Source organism: Hirundo rustica, chromosome 1 (assembly GCF_015227805.2).
Source record: "Hirundo rustica isolate bHirRus1 chromosome 1, bHirRus1.pri.v3, whole genome shotgun sequence".
NCBI lineage: Eukaryota > Metazoa > Chordata > Aves > Passeriformes > Hirundinidae > Hirundo > Hirundo rustica.
This window is the reverse complement of record NC_053450.1, coordinates 155,162,240-155,186,207: the sequence shown is the minus strand read 5'-3', so window position 1 is coordinate 155,186,207 and position 23,968 is coordinate 155,162,240. Positions and strand designations below refer to the sequence as shown.

Below are 23,968 nucleotides of genomic sequence, written 5' to 3'. Positions count from 1 at the left end.
AGAGCACTCGCACAGGATTGTCCGGGGCTCCGCGGGACTCCCTGGCAGTGCTGAGGAACGCGTCCCACCCGTGGTGGCCAGGGCCACTCCATCCCCTGCCCTTCCCTGCTCCCCTTGGCCGCTCGTCCTTCCTGCCTGGGATTCCACAACTCTCCCAGCGGCCTAGGGGCTCCGGAGCTGCTGGCAGTGATTCCCAAACCCCTCCTGCTGAGAGCTGTCCTGGCTGATCCCAGTTCTGTGCCCACAGGCACCAATGCAGCCCCAAAAACAGCCAGACAGAGAGACCAATACTTTATTGATTCCACAGCCTGAGAAAGGGATCGGGAATGTCGCAGGAAACGCCGCTCCCGGTCACAGCAGGTTTAAAAATGCCAGGTTGGGGCTGCAGTGGGGGGATTCACCCACTGGCAACAGCAGCTCAGCCATGCCCCTGGGATCGGCTGGGGAGCACTGGGATCTCCACCCGGGCAGGGATCCACGGTCACACCACCAGGCATCAACCCCCCCTGTGTCTGCCACTGGCACCGCTCCCAGCTCCTGCTGGGAATGCTCCACACCGCAGTCCCAGGGGCAGGAATTGTGAGACACCAGCCCAGAGGAGCAGTGGGATGTCAGGTGTGTGTTCCTGCGGAGCAGGTGGTGTGTGAGGATCACACCTGGGATGTGGCACAGGCGCTCCCACAGCAGCATCATCGCACCTCGGGAGTGACTCGGAATGAAAGACGGGAAAAGCCTGCCGGTGCTCACTGCTCAGAGAGGGACAGAGACCTCGGGACATCAAGTGATTACATCAAACAACTCAAAGAAAACTCAAAGAAAACAAACAAACAAAAAAAGGAAAACTGAATGCAGGAGTCCCAACAGCTGTGCCACCGGGTCCGTGTGGCGATGGCTCCGGGTGGGATGTGCTCCCTGTGCACGCCCGGAGCGTGGGATGCACGTGGGGCTCTGGCCACCGACGCTGCTCCGGTGGCTCCGGGGGACACCAGAGCCTGGCTCCCACCGGCTGCCTCCGGGCAGGTCCCCCTCTCCCTGACTGAGGTAGCTGCAGAACTGCTTTAGGATTCATTATGGTGGGATTTTGGGCAAAAAGGGGACGAGCTGCTGTTGGAAGAGTGGGAGCTCCCTCCAGAGCCGAGGGGCTGCTCGGTGCAGGCGGATCCACGAGGGTGCTGCAGCAGCACGGGGCCGGCTGACCCGTCAAGTATTCCTAAAATCGCTCTGCGCCCACGCAGGGTGGTCCCGAGGGTGCCTGTGGCCTCCCTGATAGACCCGCCGGGATCCCCGGAATATGCCGGGATGGAATGTTGTGGTTTGGTTTGTCCTGTGGATCTTCCAGTGCAAAGCTCCAGCGTTCCCAAGGGCGGCCAGGACGTGGCGGGGTCTCAGAGATGTCACTCTCCATCTGGTGTCTCAGGAAGCTTGGTCCACGGAGCAAAGGGCCGCTTGGGAATGCTGCCAGCCCCATTCCCTTCTCCCTGCCCTCTTCGGTTGTGTTCCCCAACGCAAGGGGACAGCTCCGACATCAAGGAATGCGAAAGCTCTGCTCCTGCTCGACCAGGATTCACCTGGTCATCTCCCAGGAATTCCAGCTCCGGAAAATTCCCAGCATCGGCCAACAGGAACGAGTCAGTGGATTGGTAAAGCATTATGGATCACTGGAGGCTTCTGCAATTCGCTCCCTGTTGTGGTCTCCAGGCTTCCCATTCTTTCTACAACCCAGGAAGCTCCTAAAACGCAGCAGACTCCCAATCCCGGTGTCCCATCAGGTGCAAACCCAACTCACGGCTTTTCTCCAGGGACGCGCACAGTTCACATCCGTCCCGGGGTCATTTCTCTTCCATCCCCGAAGCCACTGCCCTCGATCCCAGCTGGACCACGGGCTGCACGGCTTTCCTGATGCAGTCAGGGACCAGGGAGCCTTTGTCTGGGAGCTCCAGCGGCGTCGCTCCCAACAGCAGCGTGTCGGGCAGGCTCGTTTTTACGGCCTCGAGGCTCCCGTTGCCCTGGGAAAGGCTCGTCTGCGCCTCGGGAGCCGCGTGCTCCGGCGGCGCCGCGACAGCAGCGGGGGGCCGAGCGCTGGCCTCCCCCTGGAGCCCGGCCAGAGCCCGCTCGTGGATCTTCTTGTGGCGCAAGAGGTGATTGTTGCGGGTGAAGCACTTGTTGCAGGAGCTGCAGCAGTAGGGCCGCTCCCGTGCGTGCGTCTGGAGGTGCCGCTGCAGCGACACGGAGCAGGACAGGAACTTCTTGCAGTAGGGGCACTTCAGCCTGGAATCGGGCGGCCGCGCCGGATTCGGGCCCTCTCCGTCCGGCTCCCTCTTGGGCTGGCCCAGCCAGGCCCCCGCGGCGTGGCGGCCGCCGCACAGGTGCCTGCGCGGGCGGACGCGCAGCTCGGGGTGCACGTTGCCCCAGACCTTGGCCCCGAAGGCTCTGTCCTTGATGTGGATGCTGTGGTGAAGGTCCAGGTGCCGCTTGTTGCTGAAGCCGATCTCGCACACGGGGCACTCGTAGGGCCCCTCCTTGGCGTGGCTGCGCTGGTGGATGATGAGGTTGATCTTGAGGCGGAAGCGCTTCCCGCACTCCGTGCACGGGTGGGACCATTCCCGCACGTACCCGCGCCGGCAGTTGCCCATCAGGAGGTTGCTGGTCTCGCACCGCGTCGGCTTCTTCTTGCTCCTGGCTTTCACCAGCTCGTTTTTGGGACACTTCTGCATCTCTGAGCTGGGAGAGGGCGTGGATTCTTCTGCCAGCAGCTCGGGCTCCTCTTCCTTCACCTTGATGTCTTCGGGAGAAGCCCCTGCGCACGGCGTTTCATCTTCCATGGGTGAGGCTTCCTCTGGAACAGAGAGACACCGCCTTGGTGCCAGCACCGGTGTGACAGGACCGGGGCAGCTGGCACTGCTGGGGCACCTCCAGTCCTGTGGGCAGCTCTGGGCTTCTCGTGACAGGAAGGACATTGAGGGGCTGGAGCGTGTCCAGGGAATGGAGCTGGGAAGGGGCTGGAAAACTCCTGAGGGAGCTGGGAAGGGGCTGAGCCTGGAGAAAAGGAGGCTCAGTGGGACCTTGTGGCTCTGCATAAATCCCTGACACAAGGGGACAGCCGGAGGGGTCGGGCTCTGCTCCCAGGGAACAGGGACAGGAGCAGAGGGAAGGGCCTCAGGGGAGGTTCAGGTTGGATATTGGGAAGATTCCTTCCCCAAAAGGGTTGTCCAGCCATGGCACAGTGGCCCAGGGCCATGGAGTTCCCATCCCGGCTGCGCCCTCCGTGGGTGCCATCGGGACCAGTGGCACAAGGGACCCACCTCTGAACCCGCAAGATGTTGCAGGAAAAAATAAAAGGAGCCACTTAAACTTCATTTTTCCTCCCTGTTTCAGGCCCGTCAGCTCTGGAAGCTGCTTCCAGCCGCCTGCCAGGCCCCGTGTCCCCAGCACAGGGTGACTCACCAGTGTCAGGCTCTGCCGTGTCCTCCTCCATCTCCGGGTCCTCCTCTGCCACCATCCCCAGCTGACAGTCCCCCAGAGACATCACATTCATCATCAGGATGGGGAGCTCTGTTTGCAGGGAACAGGGATTTGAAAGACCCGTGGAGATCTCCCAGGTCCCCGCTCCAGCATTATGAACCAGGGATTGCTGGGAGCGTGTGGAAGAGCTGCAGAAAGCTGCGGCTCAGGAGCTGGGATGTGGATCAGCTATCGGGAAAGCTCCTCCTGGAGAGGGCTGTCCAGCCCTGGAACTGGCAGTGGTGGAGTCCCTGTTCCTGCAGGGATTTAAAAGCCCTGTGGATGTGGCACCTGGGGACACGGGGCCTTGGCAGTGCTGGGGGACAGCGGCACCCAGTGACCTCAGAGGGCTTCTCCAACCCCAGCGATTCCATGGAGAGGCTGGGAGGTGTCAGGAGGAACTGGAGTGAAGCCACACATGGGCCAAAAGCAGGGGGAGGCCTGGGAGGAAGGACACCAAGGTGCCACATGCCATCACCTCACGGAGCAGCCTCACCCCACCATCTCCACAGGCTGCACTCCCGTGTCCAGACCCTCTTCCACTGTCCCCTGACAACATCCCAAGGCTCCCTGGCAATGCCCCTCCAAGCACCAGGGCCATGCCCTCTGCCCTGGATGCCACCAGAGCCCTGGAGAGTTGGGGAAGGGGAAGCACATCCTCCCTGGTACCCCTGGAACTCACCTGGGCCAGCTTCCGTGGGCATGGGATCCTCTCCCAAAGGTTCTTCCTGCTGCTCCGTCTCTTCTGGTGTCTGTGGGGGCTTCTGATTGTTGGGGACATCTGTCTGGAGGGGGTTCTGACTGTCCCCAGTCTGTGTCTGAGGCAGTGTCTGGCTGTCCCCAGTGTGTGCCCACAGGGACTTCGGGCTGTTCCCACTCCTTGTCCGTGGGGACTTTGGGCTGTTCCCACCCTGTGTCCTCGGGGACTTTGGGCTGTTCCCACTCCGTGTCCATGAGGATTTTGGGCTGTCTGCAGCCTGTGTCTGTGCAGGGCTCTGTCTGTCCCCAGTCTGTACCTGTGGGGTTTTCTGGCTGTTCCCACTCCGTGTCCATGGGGTTCTCTGGTTGTCCCCAGTCTGCATCTGTGGGGTTTTGTGGCTGTTCCCACTCCGTGTCCATGGGGACTTTGGGCTGTCCCCGCCCTGTGTCTCTGGCGTTTTCTGGCTGTTCCCACTCCGTGCCCGTGGGGATTTCGGGCTGTTCCCAATCTGTGTCTCAGGGCGCTCCTGGCTGTCCCCTGTCTGCACCTGTAGGGTTTTGTGGCTGTTCCCACTCCGTGTCCATGAGGGCTCCGGACCCTTTTCCTTGCTGGGCTCTTCATCCCCCTCGATGTGGCTGTTGGGCGCGGCAACGTCTGCTCCCGGGGCAGAGAACAGGGGCTTTGTTAGGATTTGGCTGCACCTTTATCCTGCCAGATTCCCAAAGTGACCCTCCCCGCCCCGGCAGAGACACCAACACCTCCATCCCCAATGGCAGAGCCTCCTCCTTGGCCCCGTGGCAGGATCCACGCAGGAGAGGAGCTCTGAGCAACAGAACATGCATCCCAAAGGAGATGTAAGGAGATGTCCCTCTGTGTCCCTTTTCCTCTCCTCCAATGCAACCCCCGAACTCCCACCTGGGCTCCAGCTGAGTGTTCCCATGGGACAGCACCTGCCCAGCTTCTCCTGGGGTGCCTTCAGCCTCCCCAGCTCCTCAATCCCGCAGGAAAGAGCCCCTGACCACGGCTCTTCCCACATCTCTGCTGTTCCCAGCTCTGTCTGTCCCTTTCCAGCACCTCCCACCTCCCTGCCCAGCCCTCCCACTCTAAATCCATGCCCCAGGGCTCCTCAGACTCCTCTGTTCCCCCAGGACAAGCAGAGCAGCTCCAGCCTCCTCCTCCCACCCCAGCTCCCAGTTCCTTACTTCCCAGCATATTTCCTGTCCCTCCACAGCTGGCAAGAATGCCTCTGGAAGCCCCAGCCTTACAGGAGGCCTTTCCCACTGCTCCAGACCCTCCTGCAGGCTTTGACTGCTTTTCTCCATGGGATTCATCCCACCAAGTACAACCATTCCTCTTGGAATGAAGATGCACGGTGCTCCGGGGTGTTTTAGTCCATGGAGTGAGCACTTCTTTCTTACCCAAGGGGAGATCTCCAGGAGCAGCCACCACCTCCTGGCACCCACCTGGGGCAGCTTCCAAGGGGAATTCATCTCCTGGAGCCTCATCTGCCTTGTCCACCTCTTCTGCTGCCCGGAGGAGCTCCTGAGCGTCCCCAGACTGCATCCATGGGGGTTCCTGACCCTCTTTGTCACCGAGCTCCTCATCCCTCTCCATCCTGGACAGGATGTCGGGCTTGGACACGGCGTAGTCTGGTGGTGGGGCAGAGGACGGGGGCGTGGATTAGGATTTAGCTGTGTCTTTAGCCCGGCACGTTCCAGCAGCGACCCACATCCCCTATCCCAGTCCTGGCAGACACACAAACTGCTCATCCCTGCTCCAAACTCTTCCTTGTCCCCAAGGCAAGATCCACCCCCAAGCACAGAAGCAGCTGAGGCAGAGAGGATCTCAACCAGCAGAACATGAACTAAAATCCCAGATGAGAGAGAAGCTTTGGCCGGAACGTTTCCCTCTAGAGGAAGTCAGGGACACCTTCCACTGTCCCAGGATGCTCCAAGCCCCATCCAGCCTGGCCTTGGACACTGCCAGGGATGTGGGCAACCCGTGCCAGGGCCTCGGCACCTCACAGCTTTTCCAAACCCGGGCTGCTCTGTGATTCCATGAGCTACAGCCCCCCCAGGCCTTACCCAGGGACACCAAGGTCTCGTAGTTGCCCCTCATCACGGCCCTGTACAGATCCTTCTGCCAGCGCTCCAGCCTCTCCCACTCCAGCTCGTTGAAATACACCGAGATATCATCGAAGGTGAGCGGCACCTGGAATCACAGGGAAACCCCCTGGAACCACGCGCGGCTCGGGACGCGTCCGGCCCCGCCACGGGGACACGCAGGAGCTCGGCCCCCGACCCTGTCCCTGGGAAGCGGCCGCTGCTACCTTGGGGATCTCCCCCCCGGAGCCGGGGGGCAGGCGCAGGATCCAGAAGTTCCTGTTCTTGAGGAGGTTCTCCAGGTTGAACAGGCGCTCCTGCAGCTGCCCGTAGTCCTGCAGGAGGGTGCTCAGGGCGGCCAGGCCGCTGCCCAGCTCCCCGACCAGGTTCTCGCAGGCCAGGAGCCGCCGCTCGGCGCGCTCCGTGCGGCTCCGCAGCTCCTGCAGCTCCGGCGGCGCCGAGCCCGGCATCGCCTTCTGCCGGAGGCTGCCCGACACCTGCGGGGGATTCAGAGACGGGGGCTCGGCCACGGCCCTGCCCAAAGGGTGCTCAGGGAATGGGCACCCGCTCAGGAACCCCCGGGAGCCCCGAGGGATTCCCCGAGAGCCTAGTTCCGCTGGGATCTGCCGGAGGCCGGCTGCCAGCCCCGTGTCCCTCTATCCCACCTTCCCAAGGGCCAAAGGGAGAGCCCTGAACAGGCACGCCAGGGGAACCCCCAGGACCAGCGCCTTTGGGGGGTTCCCCAGTTCCACCTCTCCCAGGACCAGCATTCCTGGGAGATCCCTTCATCCCCACGAACCGGCATTCCTGGGGCATCCCCATCCTCCCGATCATCCCCATCATTCCCAGGATCCAGAGGGACACCCCTGACTCCCAGAACCAGCACCCCTGGGGGTTTCCCCAGCTCCCCTCCCCTGGGGGACCCCCTAAACCCCCAGAACCAGCTCTCCCGGAGTCCCCCGAGCTGCCAGCCCTCAGTGACCAGGCCATGCCCCCTCCCTCCCCCGGACCCTGAGGGACCCCCCCTGACCCGCGGTCCCACTGTCCCGGTGGGACCCCCGCACGCCCCTGCCCCAGCACCGCTGCGGCCCGCCCCGTCCCGTGCCCCGTGTCCCGTTCCGGCCCGTACCCCGTGGCCCGGGCGGGCCCTGACCTGCGCGGGCCCCCGGCGGGACATGGCCGCGGCCGCCACCGCCGCCTCGGGCCCCGCGCCCGCGCCGCCACCGGGCCCACAGGGGGCGCCGTCCGCCAGAGCGGCACCGCGCAGGAAGCGACGCCCCCTGGCGAGCGGGAGGATCAATGGCAGGGCGGGAGGGGGGCGGGGTCAATTCAAGGGGCGTGGTCGGAGATGGGCGGGGTCACGGAGGGGGCGGGGCCAGACGGCCGGGGCCACAGTGGCCGGACCCCCGGACACCCCCGGGCCCTGAACTGGGAGCCCTGCGGGACCCCCAGACCCAGCCCCACCTTCTCTGGGACCAGCATTCCTGGGGGATCTCCCCATCTCTGCGGTCCAGCATTCTTGGGGATCCGCCATTCCCCTGAACTGGGAGCCCCGAGGGACCCCCAGGATCAGCACCCCTGCAGGGGTCCCCCAGCCCCACCGTCCCTGTGCAGACACCCCGCGGGTTGGCTCAGACCCCCGGGCCCGGTGTCCCCACACTCCCACCCAGCCCAGCCCAGCCCAGCGCGGGGTGGCTCTGTCAGGGTTCACCCACCCTGCGTGTGTCCCCTCAAACGCATCCTCTCCCTCCGGTGTGCCGGCTTTATTTAGGGGCTTGGAAAAGCGGGGGCAGCTGCCCCAGAAGCGTTTTAGGGGGCGGGAAGGGCGGGGGGCTCAGGTCAGAGCAGGGAGCGGGCGGCTGAGCTCTCTGCTGGCGTGGGGCCGCTCCCGGTGTCCCGCAGCATTCCCAGGCTCCGGCATCGCTCCCGCCGCGCTCTCAGGTGCTCGGTGACTCCTCCAACGCCCCGCGGGAGCTGCCGGGGCTTCCCCGCCGGGCCCGGGGTTCTGCTGGGGCTCAGTTGTCACCTGTCACGGCAGCGGGATGTGCCTGGGGTGTTCCGCGGGCTGCGCCAGCTCCGGACTCTCCCTCCTGGCTCTGCCCTGCGGGAGTGAGCGCGGAATCACACGGAGCCCCGGGAGAGGGAGATCCCATTCCATCGCCATCCCATCCCCATCCCATCCCATCCCATCCCATCCCATCCCATCCCATCCCATCCATCCCATCCCATCCCATCCCATCCCATCCCATCCCATCGCCATCCCATCCCATCCCATCCCATCCCGTCCCGTCCCGTCCCATCCCATCCCATCGCCATCCCATCGCCATCCCATCCCATCCCATCCCATCCCCATCCCATCCCCATCCCATCCCATCCCATCCCATCCCATCCCATCCCATCCCATCCCATCCCATCCCATCCCATCCCCATTCCCGGGCAGCTCCGGTACCTCCAGACCCTTCCCGCTCCGTGCCCGCCTGCCCGGCTGAGCCGCATCCTCCTCACGGGAATTCCAGGGCATCCACTGCGACTCCTGCGGGACAGACGCGGGTGTGGGAGCCGCCATCCCCCGAGCCCGCATCCCGCATCCCCGAATTCCCGCATTCCCGCACCCCTCGGGCCGCCTCACCTCGCTCAGCACGGAGAAGCAGCCGGAGCAGGGTCTGTGCGGCCGCCGCCGGCCCTGCGGAGGGAAGGCTCGGATCGGGATCGCCCGGAGCGCGGGGCTGGGAACGCGGGCACCACCGGGAAGCGACGGGAACGCCGGTGAACCCCGTCCCGAACACCGGTGAGCCCCGCCCCGAATTCCCGTGAGACCCGTCCCGAACTCCGGTGAACCGCGTCCCGAACTCCCGTGAATCCCATCCCGTACACCGGTGAGCCCCGTCCCGAACTCCGGTGAATCCCGTCCCGAATTCCCGTGAGACCCGTCCCGAACGCCGGTGAATCCCGTCCCGAACGCTGGTGAACCGCGTCCCGAACTCCCGTGAATCCCGTCCCGAACTCCGGTGAGCCCCGTCCCGAACGCCGGTGAACCCCGTCCCGAACAACGGTGAATCCCATCCCGAACTCCGGTGAGCCCCGTCCCGAACGCCGGTGAACCCCGTCCCGAACAACGGTGAATCCCGTCCCGAACTCCGGTGAGCCCCGTCCCGAACTCCCGTGAGCCCCGTCCCGAACTCCCGTGAGCCCGGTCCCGCCGCGCCCTCCCCGCGGCCCCGTCGCCATCCCCGCGGATCTTCCGCGGCTGCGAGGGCCGGGAATGCCGAGCCCACCCCGCAGGGACAGGGAGGCTGGAAAAGCCGCGATTTGCCCGAGGGCTCGGGCAGGGCGCGGTGCCGGGACAGCCCCGAGGAGCGGGACGGGGCCCCGCGGTGCCGGGCTCTGTCATTCCCCGCATTCCCGGCCCCGTTATTCCCAGTTTTCCCCCCTCTCCATCCACCACCCACCTCTCTCCCGCGCGCCGCCATCCCGGAGTCGCCGCGGTCACCTCCGGCTCCGGCCACTCCGGCCACGGCCAGGGTGAGGGCGCAGAGCAGCCACAGCCTCATGGAGTCACCGCCGCTGTCCCCGAGCCGCGGGCTCTGCCCCGCCTGGACCTTGGCCTCGGTGTCACCACCGTGACCCCGGAAAGGTCGAGCGGAGCCGGCGCTGCCGGACACGGCCGGAGGAAAGGGCCGAAGCTCTGCCTGAGGGATGAGCTGGATGAAATTGCTCCCCAAAATTCCGTCCTCGGGGGGTCCTGCTCTTCCTGCACCGCTCTCATGGAGTCCTGGAATAACCCGGGCTGGGAGGGGATTTCAGGAATTTAAGGATCATCCAGTCTTCCATCAACAGCGATTCCAGATCCTGTTCCGGTTGTTCCAATAACCCCTCCAACTCCAGGTTCTGGGGTTGTTATTAAACCAAACCCGACTCGCTGTATCCGTTCAGTGATGGGCTGTGGATCCCGGCCACTCCCGAGGATCCCTAGGATATGATGGAATTTCATTGATTCCACATTTCTGGCTTTTGGTGGCGTGGATGTGAAGGGTACAGGAGGGACAGAGGAATTCCATAGGGAATTCCAGGGAAAAGATGGACACTACGTGCACGGGGTTGGTGGGAAGGGAATCACGGAGAAGCCGCGGGCGGGAGATACAGAATCGCTGGGAAATTTATCCAGGAGAAGAGGGAAATCCAGAGGAGGTGTGAAAGACGCCAATCACTCGTTTTAAAAATTTGAAAGTTTAATAGTAAATAAAATGGTTATAAAAATAGAATTAGAGTTTTTTAAAAAATTGAACAATTAGGGTTAGGACAATACGAGACAATAAAAACAAGTAACAGATGTCTGGGTGCCTTCCTGAGCAAAAAGCTCCGGAGAAGGACGCCCATTAACAACGGATTATCTCTTAAAAGCAATAGCCTGTTGAATATTCATACATTTCATACATGATGCATAAATCCCATTCAAACAAAGAATTCTCTCTGGTTAGTGTCACTTTTTTCCTTTAATCTCTATGGCGTCTTCAGGGCTGAGCAAGGCAGGAGGAGTTGGTCTCTTCTGATAAGGAAGTAGTAAATTCTTTTTCTCTGAAAGATTTATGTTTTCCTGTGGTTAGTATATAAAAACTACATTTTAACTACAAAACTACATTTACCATACTATTAAAATATCAATACAACATTACCAATCAATACAACATAATACATATAGTAAATATCTTGCGTAGAGCCATATAATATGCACTTTTCACAGAGGCTTTTCCAGGAGCCGGCAGGGAGGGATGCGAGGGCAGCGGGGAGCGCGAGCTCAGGCCTCGGGCAAAGCCACGGGAAAAACGGAGTCAGGATCACATCTGCGAGACCCTGTGGTGCAAAACCTGAGGATTCTCACACAAAGTTCGGGATTTCGGGAGAACCAAGGCCTCTGGAGGCCCAAGGGGATCGGAGCGCGCTGGATTTGGGCTCTGCTGGCAGGGAACAGGGACAAGACAGGAGGAAGCGGCCTCAGGGGCGGGCCCGCCGGGACACCGGGACAATCCCCGCGGGGAAGGGCCGCCCAGCCGTGCCCAGGACATTCCCTACGGAATTCCCCACTCCCGACGGGATTTCCAGCCCCCGGATGCGGGCCCGCCTCACGTGCCGGGGTCACGGGAGCGCTTCCGGGGCGCCGCTTCCGGGCGCCCATGGCGGCGCTTCCGCTGTGGGCGGGGCCTGCGCCGGAAGCGCGTGCGGAGAGGCGGCGGGGCCGCGGGAAGTGTCGGGGTCCCCCCGTGACCCCCCGGATCCTCCGGGCTCCCCTAGATCCCCGAGAACCCCCGGCCGCCATGGCGGGGCAGGCGCAGGTAGGAGCTGGGCGCTGGCGGGGGGAGCCCCGGGCCACCTTCGCTGTCTCGATGTCCGGTGCCCCCCGAACCCCCCCCCGGATCCAAGGGGGTCCCGCGGCGCCCCCTCGGCAGCTGCTGGCGGGGTCCGGCCTCCAATGGCCAGGGACTCCCCCCCCCCCATCCTGCCCCCATCATCCCCTCAGCCCCACCCCGAAAACCCAAATCGCCCCCCAAATCACCCCCATCACACCCCCGGTCCCACCCCATGACCCCCTTCATTGCCCCCCCGCTCCCATGAAATTCCCCCTCCATCACCCCCCACCCCATTCCTCCCCACGCCGTCACTCCCCCAGAATCCCCGTCAGCCCCTCAAAACCCCCATTCCATCCCCCCAATCCCAATCCCATTCCCATCACCCCAATCCCAATCCCATTCCCATCACCCCCACCCCAAAACCCCTATCACCCCCTGCATTTCCCCCCACATCCCTCCCCTGCCTCTCTCTGCCCCGCTGTTCCCCCGTCCCCACTGGGATCGCTCCTCAGGGATTTCCTGGGATGGGCCCTGGGGGGTGGGTCACAGGGAATCTCCCCAGCTCCAGGTGACCTGGGGTCCTGGACCATCCCAGTCCCATAGGGATCATGGAGTTCTCCTGGTAGGAACGGTAAAACACGTCCTGTGGTGCCTGTGTTTGGTGCTGGATTCCAGCCTGTCCTTCTCCCAGATCTGTAATTCCCACCCCGGTGGGGAGCACACCTTCCTGGGACAATCCTACCCACGGGAGCTCCTTTGGACTGGGAAAGGCTGCTCTTGGGAGGGAGGGTGTGATCCCTGAGGAGGGTGTGATCCATGAGGGAAGCTGTTATCCCTGAGGAGGATGTGATCCCTGAGGAGGATGTGATCCCTGAGGGAAGCTGTTATCCCTGAGGAGGATGTGATCCCTGAGGAGGACGTGATTCCTGGGGCAAGCTGTGATCCCTGAGGGAAGCTGTTATCCGTGGGGGAAGCTGTGATCCCTGAGGAGGATGTGATTCCTGAGGGAAGCTGTGATCCCTGAGGGAAGCTGTGATCCCTGATCCCATGGCAGGAGCCGGTGACTTTCGAGGATGTGATGGTGTTCCTGAGCCGGGCCGAGTGGGACGTGCTCCCGACGGGGCGGCGGCAGCTGTACCGGGACGTCGTGTCGGACACCTACGAGCTCCTGACCTCCCTGGGTAATTTTGGGAATCTCCCCAGGCAGGGATTCCCTCAGATCCCATGCCAGTGGCTTCCAGAGCGCTGAAACCCAGAATCCCAGAGTGGCTGAGATTGGAAAAGGCCTTGGAGAGGTCTGAGCCCAACTGTTCCCCAGCACTGCCAAGGCCACTGCTAATCCATGTCTCCAAGTGCTGCATCCAAGCTTCCCAACCCCTCCAGGGCTGACCAACCCTTCCTGTGAGGAGTTCTCCCCTATAGGGGCTGATCAGGGAGTTTAGTGCTGGAAAAGGCAGGATTTGGGTCTGGGTTTGAGCACCCCTGGGAATGATTCCCTAAGATCAGGGAGCACGGTGGGATTTCCCACCCTGGGAGCTGCTCTGGGATGAGCAGGAGACATTCCCTGGCTGGGAAGGCCTGTCAGTGGCGCTGGGAGCTGCTTCCCACACCTCCATCAGGGCCCTCAGGAGTAAATCCCTCTCTGGCAGCAGCTCTGGTTTCTCCCTCGCTTTTCCCACGTTCCAGAGGAGTTTCTGTGCGCAGTGAGGCACAGCAGGGGTGTCCCAGTGCTTGGTTTTCCCGTGATCAGGGACAGTACAACGCTCTCTGTCCCATTCCCAGGTTATCCAGGCCCCAAGCCCGACATCCTGCACCGGATGGAGCGCGGGGAAGAGCCGTGGATCTGCTCATCTTCAGGTGAGCAGCAACATCCCGACCCTGTGGGGTGGAATTCACATCCAGGATGGAGTCAGGGCTCTCTGCTCCATCCCCGTGGCCATGGAGAACTCAGGATTCCTGGTGGGGACAAGGACAGGGCTCTTCCTTCATTCCCATGGCCGTGGAGAGCCAGGATTCCCGGCCTGGCTGGTGACATCAGCTGTTTTCCCTGCAGAACACGATGGGAGCTGGCTGGAGGAGCCTTCCTCCGACTTGTGTTCCGGAGCCAGCGGGTACCAGGGGCTGGAGACCTCGTGTCCAGGTGAGTCCTGCTCCCTCCTACTCCAGCCCATCCCTGAGGAGCTCCAGCCCCATCCCTGGGCACTCCCAGGGCTTCTCCCACTACTTGGCACTCCTGACGTTTGGCAGAGGTTGGGATGTGGAGCCCGGGCAGTCCCAGACCGGGAAGATGGGATGTTCCTGTCCCTGCTCCAGCCAGGAAGGAGCCAACCCCTTCCCACCCTCTCCCAGCAGGATGGAGCACGTTGTGGTGTCTCCAGGACAGGAGTTTCCCGAAGAAGCTTGGCTGTGACGAGGGAAGGAGCGAATTCCCGTCGAGAGCAGACAGTAGAGTGGGGAGCCAAACCCAGCCGTGGCTTGTGAAGGAGGAAGCGGAGCATGAACTTGAACTCATGGAAGACGCAATCCAGAGCGAGACGTTCCCGCTTCATTCCGAGATGGAACAGCAGAGCCTGGATCCTTGGGAACAGCTCTGGGCTGACCCCGGAGAGGGGGATCACGGGAACGCCCAAAACCACGGACACACCTTGGGAGAGGCGACGCTTCTCCCCGGAACCTCGCAGCCGAGCGTGGAGGAGCTGAGAGCGGCTGTGGGGAAGGACCACAGCTACTGCCTCCGGAGCGAGCTGGGAACGCACCGCGCCCCCGGGCTCCGCTCCCTGCGGGAACACAACTACTCCTGGCAGCGCCGGGCCGGGAAGAGCCGCGGTGTCTGCGGGCACGGCGCCGCCTGCGCCATGTGCCGCTGGCTGACGCGGCGGCGATCCGGCAGCGGCGGGATGGTCCGGAGAGCCGGCGACATCCTGCGGTGGTACCGGCCCTACCGGAGGCTGGCGCTTCCGTGGAGAAGGCGCGGTGCGGCGCGGGGGAAGAAGCCCGGGGCTCGGGGGCCACGCGAGCTCCGGGGCGCCAGGAATGCCGAGGGGGTGACGTCGGACGCGCGGTGTGCCCCGGAGGGGAATTTGGGAACTGGGGCTTCAATCCCCACCCTAAGCTGGGCTGCAGAGGCGGAGGACGGAGCGAAGCCTCCGAAGGATCCCGGCGCCAGCCAGGAGCTTGAAGGATGCGCGAAAGGCCAGAAATCCCAGCGGATGTCGCTCCAGGACGTGTTCCGGGACGTGATGGGTGCGGTCGGGTACATATTGGACTCCATATGCCGGAAGTTTGAGCTCCAGGGGTTCTCCCAAGGGAAGAGCATCTGGCCCATTGTCATCCAGATCGACAACTTGTCGGAGATCAGGAAGCCCTGACTTCCCGGGGGAAACTGGGAATCGAGGCATTCCTTTATTTCTGGCTGGGATATGCAACAGAAATTATTTCACCCAAACGTGGCCCGGGTGTGCAGAGAAAATTATTCCATGACACATAAATTTTACTCGATTTTCCCCCAACTTTATTCAGTCCAAACCCATAGAAATCCATTGGTTCAACGCTCATTGGTCCCAAATTGCAGAGTTCTCAGAATTTGGTTTGTTCTTGCGCTGAGATCTCTTTGCCTCTGATGTTAATTAATTCCTCATTAACTGATTTCTTTTCCAGACCAGGGGTCAGCGTCTGGGGTAGATGTTCCTTGACCATTGCTGATGGTCGTTATCTTTTTGGGTGTTTTTTGGGCTATTCCCAGTTTGTTGAGATGTTAAGATCATCAGGCTTCATAGAGAGGAACAAAAAAATACCCTCAAAAAAACCCCCAACCCTCCTCTAATTCCCTTCCCCAGGGCAAAGGCAAAACTGAGCCTGACTAGAGAAAGGAAATAAAAAAATTTAAAACTTTGTGTATTTGCCAACACTCCCAGGGAACAGGGACAGGAGGAGAGGAAAAAGCTTCGAGTTGTGCCAAGGGAGGGTCAGGTTGGGTTGGGTGGAGGGGTGGATATAGAGAAGGACAAAGCAAGGCTTAGTTCCAATCACGTGGAAATGTTTTCTTGGGAGATCCAGCCTGGCCTGAATTCCCAGCAGCTCTTTGAGCCTCTGGAATTGGATCATTCCAAGGAAAAGGTGATTTCTGGGATGTTCTCCAGTGCCCTTGCAGGGGGCAGGTGCTGTTCTGGGGACAGAAGGAAGCTGGGACAAGTTCAAGCGAACCGAGCGCCGTGGATTCATTCACTTCCCCGGTTCTCCATGTCACTGCGGGCGGCACGTGGGAAATCTGGGATGCTGGAATTTGGGACGCTCCCGCCATGGCTGGTGCTGGAATCTCCTTCCAGCTTCCCAAATCACTTTGAGGGAGCTGCAGGGGCTCATCCTGGAGAAGGGGAGGCTCAGGGGGCACCTCCTGGCTCCCTGCAATTCCCTGGATGAAGGTTGGAGTCAGGAGGGGCTGGGCTCTGCTCCCAGGAGACAGGACAAGAGGGAACGGTGGGATATTGGGAATATTCCTTGTGGGAAGGGCCCTCCAGCCGTGGCACAGCTGCTCAGGGCAGAGGTGTCGTCCCTATTTCTGGAGGGATTTAAAAGCCCTCTGGATGTGGCACTTGGGGACATGGTCAGTGCTGGGCTTGGACTCGGGCATCTCTGAGGGCTTCGCCGATCTCAGCAATTCCACGATTCCGCAATTCCTGTTAAGGACATTCCGGCCCATCAGTGCTGGCGGACTTAAACGGGACTTTAAAGCCAACAAAACAGTGAAATGTCTCGGGAGCCGCTTTGTCCCGGCTCCAGGCGTGGTTTGAAGGCCGGGGGTTCCTGTCACCTTCCCCCATTCCCGCGTTCCCCTCACGACCCCCGACCCGCGCCGCGCGGAAGCGGCGCCATCGCCGCCCAATCGCAGCGCGCTCTGCAGGTCACGTGCCGCGCTGCGCCAATCACAGCGCCCGCCGCGCGGCCCGGATGCGGTACAGCCTCCCAACATGGCGCCGCCCAGTGAGCGCGGGAACGCGCCACTTCCGGGTCTGGGCGCGAGGCGACAGTGGGGGCGTGGCCTAAGGCGGAAGAACGCGCGCGTTGAGAGCGTGGCCACGTCTCGTTCGCCGCGGTTGCCATGGGAACCAGGGACGCGCTGGGGACAGAGCGGGAAACGGGGACAGGGAGGGGACAGGGGACAGGGATGGGACAGGGACAGGCAACAGGGATGGGACAGGGACAGAGCAGGGACAGGGATGGGACAGGGACAGGGATGGGACAGAGGGACAGGGACAGGGATGGGACAGAGGGACACGGACAGGGACAGGCAACAGGGATGGGACAGGGACAGAGCAGGGACAGGGACAGGGGCAGGGACAGGGGACAGGGACAGGGACACGGAGCTGCTGGAGCTGCTCCAAGGGCTGGAGCCCCTCTGCTCTGGAGCCGGGCTGGGAGAGCTGGGAATGTTCCCCTGGAGAGGAGAAGCTCCGGGGAGAGCTCCGAGCCCCTGGCAGGGCCTGAAGGGGCTCCAGGAGAGCTGCAGAGGGGCTGGGGACAAGGGCTGGAGGAACAGGACACAGGGGATGGCTCCCACTGCCAGAGGGCAGGGCTGGATGGGAGATTGGGAAGGGATTCCTGGCTGGGCTGGAATTCCCAGAGCAGCTGTGGCTGCCCCTGGATCCCTGGCAGTGCCCAAGGCCCGATTGGATGGGGTTTGGAGCAGCCTGGGGCAGTGGGAGGTGTCCCTGCCGTGGGTGGAACAGGATGGAATTCCTACTCCATTCCAACCCAAACCGCTCCAGGATGATTCCATGACGGAGCAGCTGCGCCCTCCCTCCAGCAGCCCAGAATCCCAGCCCTGTTGGGTTGGGGGGACCCTAAAGCCCCTCCAGTTCCACCCCTGCCTCGGACTGGGAGCCTTCCCCTGCCCAGCTGGGATCGGGGTCTGGCTGTGGGAACGGCTCCGAGACAAACCCGCGGCTGTTCCGGAATGAGGAGGGACGGCGCAATCCTGGGAAGAGCAAACAAACCCGGAGTCAGATTTACGAGCGGGGAATTTCCCCAGCTCAGGGCTCGGGGTTTGGTTTGGGGCAGGATTTTTTTTTTCCCCCTTCCTGTCAGAGGTGGGAGATGTCCTGGGGATCACAACTTCCCCAGGAAAACTCACTGAATTTTCCCTTATTTATTCCCAAAATGGCCTCAAAGGCTATTGTGGCTTTTTGGAGCCTGCTCAGGGCTGGCACAGGCATCTAAAAATGGAATTGAAATATATGACATTATTTTGAAACTCTTTCTCTTGCTGTTAAATCCTAGGTGGGATACATGGGGAAAATGGGAAGAATGGAGGAGTTTGGAAGGAGCTGGGAGGAAATTCGGAAGAAGTTGAAGGATTTGGAGGGAAGCTGGGAAAAGAAGGGGGAAGAATTCGGAAGGAATTGTAGAATGTAAAGGGGATTTGTAAGGAACGGGGGACGGTTTGGAAGGAATTGGGAAAGGCTTGGAGGGAAGGAATCAATCCCTGGGGATGTGTCAGAACTCCCCGTCCCTGGAGGTTCTTGAGGTGCAGGATAATCCCACCCGGGGTCCCTTTTCCATGGAATGTTCCAGGTGGGGTTGTGCTGCCGGGCAGTGACCGACACCGTCCCTCCCCGGGGACTTCCAGGTGCCACCCCCGGTGTCTTTTGTCCCTGTGTGATTTATGGGGATGTTTTCCACGGCCTCCACTGATCCCAGCTCCGAACCCGCTCTGGGAGGGGGGTCTGACCCCAAGGTCACCCTCGGAGCAGGATCCTGGGTGTCCTGGAGCTTCCTGCTCCCCTGGGAGAGGGCGGCCGCTCCCACCCTGGTGGATCCCACCCTGTTTGCAGAGAGGGACAGGCCATAAATCACCGCCGGGCTGGAAAACCCCAACCTTCTTCAGGAAATCAAGGAATTGCTGAGGGCAAAAAAATCCTCGGAGACCATCGAGTCCAATCATCCCTGACCCGTGTCCCCGAGTGCCGCATCCATATGGATGTCACATCCCCGCAGGGATGGGGAACCACCACGGCCCTGGGCGGCTGTGCCAGGGCTGGAGAGCCCTTCTGGGGAAGGAATTCTCCCAATATCCCCAATCCCAATATCCGAACCTCCCCTGGCACAGCTTGGGGCTGCTTCCTCTTGCCCTGTCCCTGTTTCCCCGGGAGAAGAACCTGACCCTGGGCTGGCTCGGACCTTCCGTCCCCCACCACGCTCTGGACCATCCACGGCCACGTCTGTCACCCCTGGTCACGCCGCAAACCCCAAACCCTGCCACCCCAAACCCTGCTGACCGAAGGTGACCGCCGCACCCCGGGCTCCTGGCCAGATTCATCCCACCTGGAACGTCCCTCTGTCCCAGCCCCCTCTGTCCCTGCCCATGGCAGCTCCCATAAAAGCGCCGCCGGCCCCGCTGGGAAGCAGCATCCAGCATCCAGGAGCCGGGATGGGGCCGTGCCCAGCGCTGCCATCGCTGCCGCTGCTGCTGCTGCTGCTGCTGGGGCTGGGGCTGGCCGGAGCCTCCACGCCGGAGCCTCGGGGATCCACAGCGGGCCGGGATGGAGCCTCGCCGGGATGGGGGGGAACAGCGCCGGCCCCTCCGGGGCTCCTGAGCTACGGGGACGCGGTGGCGGCGGCCGTGGAGCTGCTCAACGCCAGGGCCGTCGGTCCCTACGTCCTGCGGCTCCGGGAGGCTCAGCCCCGGCCCGGCTGGGTGAGTGCTGAGCTCTGCTCTTCCAGGAGAAGCTCCAGCCCCCTTCTCGGGGTGGATCTGCCCCGTTTCGGGACTCGACCCGCAGCCGAGTCGGGGCTGAGCCGGATCCGTTCCGGGCTGGATGTGGCCCCGTTGCAGGGCTGGGCACTGGGGGGTGGTGGATCCCCGATGGATCCTGTCCCTTTTCCCAGCCCTCGGACCTGCAGAGCCGACAGGAGCTGAGCTTCACGCTGGAGGAAACCACGTGCCGGACACCGGGAACGGACACCGGCGACTGCAGGAGCCGCTGGCTCGGGGTGAGGCTTGGGCCTGCGGGAAATGGGGATTATCCGCTGGGGAAACTGAGGCACGAGGGGGGTTTGGGCTCTCCTGTGTCCTCTCTGTGCCCCACAGGCGCTGACCTGGTGCCAGGGCTCCGTTTTCCTGGAGGGGCAGCAGCCCACGGTGGAGCTCTCCTGCGAGAAGGCTCCGGCTGCGGTAAGAGGGGGCCGGGATGGCTCCGTGTCCCCCCGGCTGTCGGGGGGCTCCCCCGGGTCCCCTCCTCGCCTCCCCAAAGCCTGACGCCGCTCTTTGTTTCCCCAGTTTGGCCGGATCTGGAAATCCAAGATCAAGGATTTCTTTGGCAAGATCAAGCAGCGTTTCCAGGGGTTCTTCCAGTGCGGTCGGATTTGGATCCGGGACAGGCTCAACCTCAAGGCGCCCAAACCCTGAGGGGTGACGCTGCTGTGTCCCCACCCCGTGTCCTCACCCAGTGTCCCCACGCCGTGTCTCCATCCCGTGTGCCCTCCGTGTCCCCACCCCGTGTCCCCACCCCGCGTCCCCGCCTCGTGTCCCCGCCTCGTGTCCCCACCTCGTGTCCCCACCTTGTGTCCCCACCTCGTGTCCCCACCCCGTGTCCCCGCCTCGTGTCCCCGCCTCGTGTCCCCGCCTCGTGTCCCTACCTCGTGTCCCCACCTCGTGTCCCCGCCTCGTGTCCCCTCCGTGTCCCCACCCCGTGTCCCCTCCATGTCCCTCCCCGTGTCCCCTCCCCGTGTCCCCTCCCCGGGTTTTTCACTGCCAATAAACGTCCCCGCATCGCTCCCGGTGTCACCCTGAGTGTCCCCAGTGGGGACCCCCGAGCCCTCCCAGACCCCCCAAGTCCCCCCCGCGCCCAGCCAAGGAGCTGGGAACAGCCTGGGGGTCACGGGTGGGGGGTGTCACGAGTGGGGGGCTCTCACTGGGGCAGATCTGGGGTCCCCCCACCCCTTCAAGGCAAAGGGACCCCGAGAGTCCCATCCCAGATCCAGCCGCTTCCCGGCCCTGCCGTTCCGTCTGCTGTCACCCAAGGGGGACACGAGGGTGGGGACGGTGACAGAAGGTCCCGGGGGGGAGCAGGATCAGCTCCCCCAAAATGGGCACCACCCGGGCACCGCCGGCATCTCCTCCCGGCACCGGGACTTGGAACCCCGGGATCGTTCTTCCCCGTCCCCGGGACACCTTGGGGTCCTGACAGAGGTGTTCGTGGGGTTCAGACCCACGGGAATATTGGGGGGGGGGGACAGAAGAGCTGCAGCCACCACCCTGCTCCAGCCACTTTTGGGGCACAGGGGTCCCTGAGCCCCCCAAGCCCGCACCCGCCGTGTCCCTGTCCCAAACTGGGTCCGTCACGGGGGTCCCCTCGGGACCCGAAGCCCCCCAGCAGCTCCCTGGAGGGCTCACAGCGTCCCCTGCGTCCCCCCCATCTCCCCGCTGCTGGTTTTGGGGGGGACACGAGGCGGTGAGGGCAATGCCGCCACGGGGACGATGACTCCGTGGGGACAGCGGCAGGATGGTGACCACGGCTGAGGGCGGTCCCTTTTTGGGGTGGGGGCTCCCCAGAGCGAACCCCTCCCTGTCCCCTGCAGGACGCTGTGCCCCGGCCGTGCCTCGGTTCCCCCGTGTGACAGAGACGGGAGGAGCGCGGTGCCCGCGGTGCCACTCCCCGTGGCCCCTTTATTGCTCAGCCCAGCCCCACGGAGCCCCTCAGGTGAACGTTGAACTTGATCCTGGGCCGGAAGTGCCGGATCTTGCCCAGGAAGCGCCCGAAGCGGCCGCGCTGGATCAGAACCGGCTGCCGGAGGGATGGGGGGGGTCAGGAGGGGCGGGGGTGTGGGACCCTCCCTTGGGAGCACAGCCGGGACCCCACACAGGGACCCCGGCACCTGGAGACGCACCCAGGATCCCACAGCAGGGACCCCATCCCCAGGATCCCACCCAGGATCCCACAGCAGGGACCCCATTCCCAGGATCCCACCCAGGATCCCATCTCAGGGACCCCACACCCAGGATCCCACCCAGGATCCCACAGCAGGGACCCCATCCCCAGGATCCCACCCAGGATCCTATCTCAGGGATCCCACACCCAGGATCCCACCCAGGATCCTATCTCAGGGATCCCATCCCCAGGATCTTACCCAGGACCCCACAGCAGTGATCTCATTCCCAGGATCCCACCCAGGACCACACACCGGGTATTCCACACCCAGGATTCCACCCAGGGATCCCATCCCAGGGACCCAATCCCCAGGATCCCACCCAGGATCCCACACTGGGGACCCCATCCCCAGGATCCCACTCAGGGCCCCAAACCGGGTATTCCACACCCAGGATCCCACTCAGGACCCCACACCAAGATATTCCACACCCAGGATCCCATCCAGGACCCCACAGCAGTGATCCCATCCCTGGGATCCCATCCCCGGGATCCCACTCAGGACCCCACACCGAGATATTCCACACCCAGGATCCCACCCAGGATCCCACACTGGGGACCCCATGCCCAGGATCCCACTCAGGACCCCAAACCGAGTATTCCACACTCAGGATCCCACCCAGGATCCCACACCGAGATATTCCACACCCAGGATCCCATCCCCGGGATCCCACTCAGGACCCCACAGCGGGGACATTTGGGACCCCGTATCCAGAACCCAACACCTGGGACCCCACCCAGGTCCCCACACCCTGAGCCCACCCAGGACACCCCACTTGGGACCCTGCACCCAAAACGCCCCACCCAGGACCCCACAGCTGGAACGCCCCACCCAGCTCCCGGCGGGGGAACGGAGCCCCCGGGGCGCCCCTTTTAGGGGTGCGGGGCTGGGAGAGGGACCCTCCGGACCCTCCCCTCCCCTCCCACCCACGGGTGCCCCCCGGCTCCCCCCACTCACGTCGGAGGAGGCGTCGGAGCAGCGCAGGTCGATCTCGGGGGAGCCCTGCAGGAGCTGCACCGGGCCCGAGCACTCCTTGATGACCTGGGTGGGGGGACACGGGGACACGCGGTGTCACGCCGGGGATGGCACCGGAACCCCCGCGCCCCCCTTCCTCCCGCTCCTCCTCCTCCTCCTCACCCCGTTCTCCTTGAAGTCGCAGTCGTCGGGGTTGATGCGGGCGCTGGCGGCGCACTCCGTCTCCATCATGGTGAAGTTGAGACCCTGCAGCGAGCTCAGCTCCACGCCCTGGGGACACGGGTGGGTGGGGACAGGGCGGGACGGGGGGGTGTCACTCGTGGGGGGGGGGGGTCACCGCTGGGGTGACACTGGGGGGGGGCTTTAGGATCGGAGCTGTGCTCCCCAGGGATTTACCACGAGTGTGGGGACGGGAACAGGGATCAGGAGTGTGTGTGTGTGAACACGCACGGGGGGTCCCGGGTGGGGTTGGGGGTGTCACCGAGGCGGGGGCACTCACGGGGGAGAGGGGCGCTCACCGGGGCGTGGGGCACTCACCGGGGCGTGGGGCACTCACCGGGGCAGGAGGCGGGGGCATTTACCGGGGAGAGGGGCACTCACCGGGACAGGGAGCACTCACCGGGGCGGGGGGCACTCACTCACCGGGGCAGGGGGGCACTCACCGGGGCGTGGGGCACTCACCAGGGCGGGGGGCACTCACTCACCGGGGCAGGGGGGCACTCACCGGGGAGAGGGGCACTCACCGGGGCAGGGGGCACTCACCGGCGCAGGGAGCACTCACCGGGGCAGGGGGGCACTCACTCACCGGGAGGGGGGCACTCACCGGGTCAGGGGGGCACTCACCGGGGCAGGGAGCACTCACCGGGGCAGGAGGCACTCACTCACCGGGGCGGGGGGCACTCACTGGGTCAGGGGGGCACTCACCGGGGAGGGGGGCACTCACCGGGGCGGGGGGCACTCACCGGGGCGGGGAGCACTCACCGGGGCGGGGAGCACTCACCGGGGAGAGGGGCACTCACCGGGAGGGGAGCACTCACCGGGTCAGGGGGACACTCACCGGGGCGGGCTCGGGCTCAGCGCTGAGCAGCCTGAAGGCGTTCTGCACCTCGGGCCGCTGGTTGTAGGAATCCACGGCCTCCGCCAGCGCCTGGGTGTAGGCGACGGGCGCCGGGGCGGGGAGGGCGCAGGCCCCCCCCAGCACGGCCAGCACCAGCACCCACCAGCTCGCCATCGCTGTCCCCACCGCCACCCCCGAGCCCCTTTTATCCCCACCCGCCCCGGGGCTCCCCGCGTTGGGAAACGCCCGGCCTCAACCCGCAGAGCCGTGGTTTTTCTGGGGGGGGACAGGGGGTGTGCGGGGGGGTCCCCACCAGGCTCGGGAGCCCCTGGGCTGAGCTCGGGGGGGGGGGTTTGGGGGTGGT

General features: G+C 63.6%; 3 protein-coding genes across 3 annotated transcripts; 1 reads left to right on the top strand and 2 right to left on the bottom strand.

Annotated features, from left to right (window-relative positions):
- Positions 1-276: 276 nt before the first annotated feature.
- LOC120760228 (zinc finger protein 783-like) lies at positions 277-6,971 on the bottom strand. Its single transcript, XM_040080243.2, has 6 exons — positions 6,531-6,971; positions 6,286-6,412; positions 5,665-5,850; positions 4,184-4,855; positions 3,445-3,552; positions 277-2,836 (listed from the first exon to the last, which is right to left on the bottom strand). Exons 1-6 carry the CDS (start codon positions 6,771-6,773, stop codon positions 1,830-1,832), a joined length of 2,343 nt encoding a protein of 780 aa, XP_039936177.1. The 5' UTR covers positions 6,774-6,971; the 3' UTR covers positions 277-1,829.
- A 4,551-nt stretch (positions 6,972-11,522) lies between these two features.
- On the top strand, positions 11,523-15,016 carry LOC120752674 (uncharacterized). Its single transcript, XM_040064157.1, has 5 exons — positions 11,523-11,633; positions 12,703-12,829; positions 13,431-13,505; positions 13,702-13,788; positions 14,001-15,016. Exons 1-5 carry the CDS (start codon positions 11,616-11,618, stop codon positions 15,014-15,016), a joined length of 1,323 nt encoding a protein of 440 aa, XP_039920091.1. The 5' UTR covers positions 11,523-11,615.
- A 6,303-nt stretch (positions 15,017-21,319) lies between these two features.
- CAMP (cathelicidin antimicrobial peptide) lies at positions 21,320-23,778 on the bottom strand. Its single transcript, XM_040074721.2, has 4 exons — positions 23,605-23,778; positions 22,710-22,817; positions 22,530-22,613; positions 21,320-21,430 (listed from the first exon to the last, which is right to left on the bottom strand). The coding sequence occupies exons 1-4, from the start codon at positions 23,776-23,778 to the stop codon at positions 21,320-21,322; spliced, it is 477 nt and encodes a 158-aa protein (XP_039930655.1).
- Between the last annotated feature and the right edge of the window lie 190 nt (positions 23,779-23,968).

What these genes read in the sequence shown, in the direction of transcription:
- LOC120752674 (XM_040064157.1), top strand. An exon ending in CGAGCTCCTGACCTCCCTGG is followed by an intron (nt 12,830 to 13,430) that starts GTAATTTTGGGA and finishes TCCCATTCCCAG; the next exon opens with GTTATCCAGGCCCCAAGCCC. An exon ending in GCTGGAGACCTCGTGTCCAG is followed by an intron (nt 13,789 to 14,000) that starts GTGAGTCCTGCT and finishes CTCTCCCAGCAG; the next exon opens with GATGGAGCACGTTGTGGTGT.
- LOC120760228 (XM_040080243.2), bottom strand. Translation starts at nt 6,773, where the DNA reads ATGCCGGGCTCGGCGCCGCCGGAGCTGCAGGAGCTGCGGAGCCGCACG. An exon ending in CGAGACCTTGGTGTCCCTGG is followed by an intron (nt 5,851 to 6,285) that starts GTAAGGCCTGGG and finishes CCCCACCACCAG; the next exon opens with ACTACGCCGTGTCCAAGCCC. An exon ending in GCCCACGGAAGCTGGCCCAG is followed by an intron (nt 3,553 to 4,183) that starts GTGAGTTCCAGG and finishes CCCTGCAAACAG; the next exon opens with AGCTCCCCATCCTGATGATG.
- CAMP (XM_040074721.2), bottom strand. Translation starts at nt 23,778, where the DNA reads ATGGCGAGCTGGTGGGTGCTGGTGCTGGCCGTGCTGGGGGGGGCCTGC. An exon ending in CTGAGCCCGAGCCCGCCCCG is followed by an intron (nt 22,818 to 23,604) that starts GTGAGTGTCCCC and finishes CCGTGTCCCCAG; the next exon opens with GGCGTGGAGCTGAGCTCGCT. An exon ending in GCTCCGACGCCTCCTCCGAC is followed by an intron (nt 21,431 to 22,529) that starts GTGAGTGGGGGG and finishes TCCCTCCGGCAG; the next exon opens with CCGGTTCTGATCCAGCGCGG.